A 7,911-nucleotide genomic window follows, 5' to 3' on the forward strand; every position below is an offset into this window, starting at 1 on the left:
TTCTGATTGTCTATATGCATATATTTTTTTATCATACATACTTTTCTTCATTTTAGGTGTGAATGTTAATTAATATTTTTTTCAGTTCAGCCATTCACACACATATATTCATTATATCAAAAAATAAAAAAATTCACAACATATTCATGCTATGTTTTGTTTATTTTGTTATAGTTTAAAAAGGCTTTGTTACAATTTTTATCTTTTATTTTCTACTTTTTTTTTGTTATGTTATCTTTATCAGGTTTGGGATTTGGTTCATGTTTCCAAAATTTATCATACATCTTTATTTGTTCTCATGTTTTTTTTATTGTTCATTCTGTTTGTTAATATATGGGTATGTCATCGCTAATATTAGTATGTAGAGTCTGGTGTAGTCATATTGAGTGGAACAATAATTGCTGGGTTATAAAGCTTTCTACTGATCTTCAATCCATATTTTGGAGTTATATGTTCTCCATTCGCTCTGATATGTACATACTTGATTCAGGTAAGTAAGTAAATATATGTATATGTATACTTGATCAATAAATAAATAAATAAATAAATAAGTTAATAAATAAAATAAATAATCATTCTCCAGTATTATTTAGTACTATACCAATCTGGAATCTTATATTCTCTTTCATGAATTGGTTGAGTTCTTCTAATTGGAATTCTATCACCCCAAGTTTGTGTTTGATAACCAGTATAGATTAAAGCACCAGGAATAGCAACTGTGAAAAGCAAAACAATTGGTGTGGATTTATAATTCAATTTAAATCTTTTATATGCTGTTTCATTCCATTCTAAACAAGTTAAATGTTAGATTATTTGATACGTTTTGTTCTTGATATAAGGGATAACATACTGTTCCATAATTCGACCGCTGGGTCGGCTTTCAATGCTAAAAAAACCTGTTAGTGAGATTCATAAAGTTTGTCAGTCAATATAACGTACGTCCGTGATCACCAGCCATACTAATCAATTTAGTTGTAATATGTTTGTTTTTATTGACAAGTAGCATATGAGTGAAGGTAATTGTTTGTAGCTTTTTATGGGGAAGTTTTGCTAGCGCGACCAAGTAAAAACTAGACTTCCTAAACCGGAAATAAATCTACATTTTGAAGCTCATTCTAAAAGACATGTACTAAAAATTCAACAAAACAAAATTACGAATAAATCAAATATAATATATATGAAAACTTTGAATAACCGGCTCAATACAGTGCATTTAAATTTGCCTCTTCCCAAAACCGCTAAAAATTAAGAAGAATCCAAAATATAAAACATTGTAATCAAGTTAATTTCTAAATCTATTTCTTTTCTTCGCCTTCAATGACAACTAGTAAATCACTAGCATCAACATTGTCACCTTCTTTAACAAATACATCACCAATTAAACCAGCAGCTGGAGCAGAAATAACCATTTCCATCTTCATAGCACTTAAAACGGCAACAGCATCACCTTTCTTAACTTCAGAACCTTTGTGAACTTTGACTTCAACAAGGACACCAGCCATTGGTGCACCAACTTGGTTTGGATTATGAGCATCAGCTTTTGGTCTTGAAACGGTTTCAACGTTTGATTTTTTATCAGCAACTGAGACTTTACGTAATTCACCATTTAATTCAAAGTAAACTTCTCTGATACCAGTTTCTTTATTTAAATCACCAACAGCATTACATTTGATAATCAAAGTTTTACCTTGTTCAATGACAACTGTAATTTCTTCACCAATCTTTGGTGGAGCTAAGAAGTTCTTTGTTGGTAAAACTGATAAATCACCATATTGTTCTTGAATTTTTCTGAAATCTTCATAAACTTTTGGGAACATGTTATAAGAAGCAATATCACATTCAGTAACTTTGTTAAATCTTGATGATAAATCTTCTCTAATTTTTTCAAAATCAAATGGAGCTAATTCTAAACCTGGTCTAACATTCAATTTTCTTCTCTTACCTCTTAAGACATCAGTTCTTAATGGTTCTGGGAAACCACCATATGGTTGACCAATTAAACCTTCAAAGAAATCTAAAACTGAATCTGGGAAATCTAATGAAGAAGCTAATCTCTTAACATCTTCTGGGGTTAATTTGTTTGAAACCATAAATTGAGCTAAATCACCAACAACTTTTGAAGTTGGAGTAACTTTAACTAGATCACCTAATAAGTAATTAGCTTCTCTATAAGCTTTTTTAGTTTCAATCCATTTTTCACCAAGACCAACTTGTTGAGCTTGGAATAATAAGTTGGTTAATTGACCACCTGGAATTTCGTGTTGGTAAACTTCTGGATCTGGACCCTTCAAGTCAGCTTCAAAGACTGAGTACAACAATCTCATTTCAGCCCAATAGGTATCAATATCTCTTGCATGGTTAGCATTGATGTTGGTGTTAATGTCACCGTCTAATGAAGCTAAGATAGCAGAGACTGATGGTTGAGAAGTCAAACCAGATAAGGAGTTGGTAGCAGCATCAACAACATCTGCACCAGCTTGAGCACAAGCAACCATTGAAGCAACACCAGTACCAGCTGAATCGTGAGTATGGACATGGATTGGTAAGTTTGGATGTCTTTCTCTGATGGCACCAATTAATAATTTAGCAGCACTTGGTTTTAAAGTACCAGCCATATCTTTAATACCTAAAATATGAGTACCAGCAGCAACAATCTTATCAGTGATTTCTAAGTAGTATTCCAAGTTATATTTCTTACCTGGTTGAGTCATATCACCTGAATAACAGACGGTAGCTTCAACAACACCACCAGCTTTCTTGACAGCTTCAACACCAACTTTCAATTGTTCTAAATCGTTCAAAGCATCAAAAACTCTGAAGATATCAACACCATTTTCTTTGGCTTGTTTAACGAAATGGTCAATAGCATTATCTGGTAATGATGAGTAAGCAAGACCATTAGCACCTCTTAATAACATTTGGAATGGAATATTTGGAACCAATTTTCTTAATTTTCTTAATCTAACCCATGGGTCTTCATGTAAGAATCTCATAGCAACATCAAATGTAGCACCACCCCAACATTCTAAAGCAAAAGCACCAGCGTAAGCATGAGCAGTAGTTGGAGCAATAGCAAGTAAATCATGAGTACGAACTCTAGTAGCTAACAAAGATTGATGAGCATCTCTCCAAGTAGTATCCATAATTAAAGTACCATCAAAGTTACGAACTTGTTGAGCAAATTTTTCTGGGCCTTCAGCCAATAAAACATCTCTCCAACCTTTTGGAACAGATTTGTTGACATCAATGACTTGACCTTTAGAATCATGTAATTCTGGAATAGTTGGTTCTTTATCTAATTTTGGTAAACCGACTTGACCTTTAATTGATGAACCATTGACAGCTAAATCAGCTAAGTATGCTAATAATTTTTGAGCTCTGTTTTGAGATGAAACCATTTCGAATAATTTTGGAGTATCATCAATGAATGTAGTCCAGTATAAACCTTCAACGAAAACATCATTAGTTAATAAAGTTAACAAGAATGGAATGTTAGTTTTAACACCTCTAATTCTGAATTCAATTAAAGCTCTAATCATTTTTCTTCTTGCAATTTCATAAGTTGAACCTGAACATGAACATTTAACCAACATAGAATCATAATGAGGTGAGATAACAGCACCTGCGAAACCATTACCACCATCTAATCTGACACCATTACCACCAGCTGATCTATAAACTTCAATTTTACCAGTATCTGGTTGGAAATTCTTAGCTGGATCTTCGGTAGTAATACGACATTGAATAGCAAAACCTCTAGTGGTAATTCTATCTTGTAATAAACCTAATTGTTCTAATGAAGCACCTGCAGCAATTTGAATTTGAGCAGCAACAATATCAACACCGGTGATTTCTTCAGTGATGGTATGTTCAACTTGAATTCTTGGATTAATTTCAATGAAATAATGTCTGTTTTGAGCATCAACCAAGAATTCAGCAGTACCAGCATTTCTATAGTTAGCAGTTCTAGCTAATTTAACAGCATCAGTTAAAATAGCATCACGAACTTCTTGTGGTAAAGTTTTAGCTGGAGCAACTTCAACAACTTTTTGATGTCTTCTTTGAACAGAACAATCTCTTTCAAATAAATGAATAACATTACCATAGTTATCAGCTAATAATTGAACTTCGATATGTTTTGGCTTGTCTAAAAATCTTTCAATGAAACAGGTACCGTTACCGAAAGAAGTAATGGCTTCTGATTTGGCTCTTTGGAAAGCATCACCAATATCATCACCTTCTCTAACAACTCTCATACCACGACCACCACCACCAAAGGCAGCTTTAATGATAACTGGGAAACCGTATTGAGCAACGAAGGCTTGAGCTTCTTCAACGGAATCAATTGGACCATCAGTACCTGGAACAACAGGGACATCGGCAGCGGCAGCCAAGTTTCTAGCAGAGACTTTATCACCAACTGAATCAATGATTTCAGCAGTAGGACCAATCCAAGTAATACCAGCAGCTGCAACTTTTTTAGCCATTTCAGAGTTTTCTGAAAGGAAACCATAACCTGGATGGATCATATCAACATTATGTTCTTTAGCAATTTTAATGATTTCATCAATTTGTAAATAAGCTTGAACTGGTGAGAATTGACCTTTGTAACCAATAGCATAAGCTTCATCGGCTTTCAATCTATGAGCTGATAATCTATCTTCATGGGAATAGATGGCAACAGTTTGCATAGACAATTCATGAGCAGTTCTGAAAATTCTGATTGGGATTTCACCTCTGTTTGCAACCAAGATTTTGTTTGTTGAAGAACCTAATAATAAAGAGTTTCTTCTTATTCTATTGATATCACCATTGTCTGGGACACGAAGTGGTTCATAAGACATGATGTTATAATTCTATTCTTTTATTCCTGAATAAATAAAGTCAATTGGTTTGTATGATAATAAGTTAATTGATATATATATGATTAATTTGAATAAAGACCAGCTGTTTATCAAAAATCAATCTAAAAACTTGCTAATAGGGGACTTTTGTAATCTTTCTAGTGTTTCTAAAAGTAGCGGTTTGGATCGAAACGACTTTGAATGATTGAGCAAAGATGGTATTAGCAGTCTGTGTAATCAATTGTACAATGAATTGAATGTAACAAAAATATACCACTAAGTTCTTTATTGACAATTGTTAATTGAAGGAATTCAACTTGTTTATAACTTTTTTTGACCAAAATTGCCCATCCAAAATTAAAAAATTAAAAAAAAAATGAATTGCATCGAAAAAAAATGACTAATTTCGCAGGATGTCCAGAGGATTTAAAGACAAAAGATAAAAAATTAGGCAGAGAGCTTTGTGCGTGTGTGTACCAATCTCTGCCTAAGTAAGCAGTGATCACTGAGCTCTGTACAGTAATTGAAAATTCTAGGCAGAAAAGCTACCAAGCACGACGTAAGCCGGTCCACAGAGACGTGGGCAGGAACTTAGACGTACGTGGGGGACAAAATCTGGGGTAAATGAAACCAGGATTCAGGACATGTCAGTTAATGAAGGTGAAGTTCAAGATGAAGTTAATGATGATGTATGCAAAGGGCTGAGAATGATGGTTTACAACTTATTTATTGTCATTATTACACGTATAATTGATTAATGTTTCAGTTATTGTAGTTTACTATTAAGTACTCTAGGGCTGTTCAGATTGTTAATGTGTAGCGACGTTACTTCGAAATATTAGGCTATTTCTTGAAAGTACAATTACCGTTAAGCAGGAAATCTATTTATCCTGATTGCTTGCCGATTGATCTAGATTGAACCCGGTGTAACTCGTTTGTGATTTTTATAAGAGTAGCATTGCAATACCCGTTATTTAGCGTCCAGTATGGCTTCTGTTATCTTCGCTTATAGGTTTCAAAGATATCAGCTGGGTTAAAGGAAATCGTGAATACCCGGCACATCAAAGAGTTACATGGAGTTTAAATTTCTTGAATATAAAAAGAGTGGGAGCCCCATGGATTAAATGCCTTTTGAAACTTTATTCTTTGTTTGATAAGAGAACAATAGAACTCATAAGCTTTGATTAATTACGCTAGATTAAGCGCACATTTGTCCAAGATCTAACTTCTAAGCAAATTTATATCTTCAACTGTTAAATCCGAAGTCATAAAACAAATCACGAGTCCAAACTCAATCAGCCTCCTCTATAACTAAATATTAAAGTCTGGTATATGAATATGGATGGTATCATCCACTTCACCTGTCACTTCACCTTCAATATCATCGCTCTCTTCATCTCTCTTGAGTCTCAGATATGTCTCGAAAAACTCGATTTGTCTTACGTACAGTTCTTAACGTCATTGAGACAAATCTGTATATTTTCTCGCGAATTCATGATCAAAATCAAATTAAGGTGGTCATGAACCAATCAAATTCCTTATCGTGAACTAAATTGGTCATGAAGTTGAACATCTTAATTGATGATCAGCAACTGTTTTGAACCTTGAAGTCTATGTCGTTCCAAAATTATATGCTCATCAAAGCAAATCATCTTAGATGGACCACTAAGGTTCCTGTTAAAAACTTAATCTTTTTCATCTATACATCTATACATAATCTGCGGTAAGATCTTCCACTATTGGTAATAAAAAAGATAGCTTATACATCATCATGAGTTTAAATAACACCCTGAACAAATTGCATGGAGGCTGATATCCAAGGGGTCTGGATTTTAAGTCGATATTAAGGAAGTCAAAGCTCAATCGATGGATCCATTGAAAGATAGGAGTAACTCATCTAGAGTTTTCCAATATGGGATCACTCAAAACTGCACATATTTGCCTCTCTCCAAAGCTCTATAATATGGATCAGTTCAAACTCATCATGAAGATTTAAGGTACAGGTATATAAAAAGTTGAAACCCGGTAAACTGCACCAGGTGTCAATGGACCTCATTATAAATTGACGTGAAAATCAAAGGTGTGTCATAATTGAAAGATCAACGGGTCAATTTAGCCATTAAGAGTCTCGACATAACTAACCGTGCTTGATCTCTATCTAAACATCACAACCTTTCAAATTTGATCTTCATATAAGCTAACTTTTACCAGCTATCCTGCGTATGGCGCCTACTTATAAGTTTCGACTTGACATGTGCTTCTGGAGGTATAGACTACGCATGCACATGATGTTGCAATTATTTGATAGTTTGATAACTTTATAAGTTACAATACAGCTTGCTAGTGTTTCAAACTCCATGTACTAGCAAAGTACATTTATATATCATATGATGTACTTAGTGGGCATTGTTATATGAAAGATCAATAATTGTTTGCTGTGCATGTGACACCTGGAAGTAATATAACATACCTTACTATCCACTTAAACACCACCATACGTTGAAATTGGAATAGACCTCAAATCATAACTCCAAACGGTTATTAAGGGCAAATTATATATGGTCCTCTCAGCTATATAGATCGCGTTTTTTGATAAATACTAAACAGTTACAATAGATCGACATATCTACATTTTGCATCCAGTAGCTACTAGCTAGTAATGATCATCAATTTATATTTATACTTTTAACAACTCCCTCCATTGGCTCACTGTATCTGATATCCATTGACTAGAAGTTCAAGGTTATTTGAAATTTCGACTATAAAGCTGTCCAATGGGCTTAATTGCGTAACATATTGAGTAAAAAGGGTCTTTCACGATCGAGAATTATTGATCTACAATTTAGAACTTTAAGGAACAATAAGTTGATAAATCTTTAAATATTTCAAACACCTTTTAGCGCGGTATTACTACCCATGGGCCATGTATAACAAATTCTAAATCCATATTTCAGTAAATTAATGGTGATGGAATCTAGTATTACATGATAGATTAAGACTAAAGAAGAAACAAAAAACAAAATTAAGTATAAAAATAAGTTTATGAAAATTTCTGAAATATATATAA

General features: G+C 33.5%; 1 protein-coding gene across 1 annotated transcript; it reads right to left on the bottom strand.

Moving 5' to 3' along the window:
* Positions 1 to 1,295: 1,295 nt before the first annotated feature.
* PYC1 (pyruvate carboxylase) lies at positions 1,296 to 4,844 on the bottom strand (the record flags this gene model as incomplete). The annotated part of the gene is made up of 1 exon (XM_011273527.1): positions 1,296 to 4,844. One exon carries the CDS (start codon positions 4,842 to 4,844, stop codon positions 1,296 to 1,298), a length of 3,549 nt encoding a protein of 1,182 aa, XP_011271829.1.
* Positions 4,845 to 7,911: the final 3,067 nt, after the last annotated feature.

This window comes from Wickerhamomyces ciferrii, contig 00239 (assembly GCF_000313485.1).
Source record: "Wickerhamomyces ciferrii WGS project CAIF00000000 data, strain NRRL Y-1031 F-60-10, contig 00239, whole genome shotgun sequence".
In the NCBI taxonomy this organism is placed as follows: domain Eukaryota; kingdom Fungi; phylum Ascomycota; class Saccharomycetes; order Phaffomycetales; family Wickerhamomycetaceae; genus Hansenula; species Hansenula ciferrii.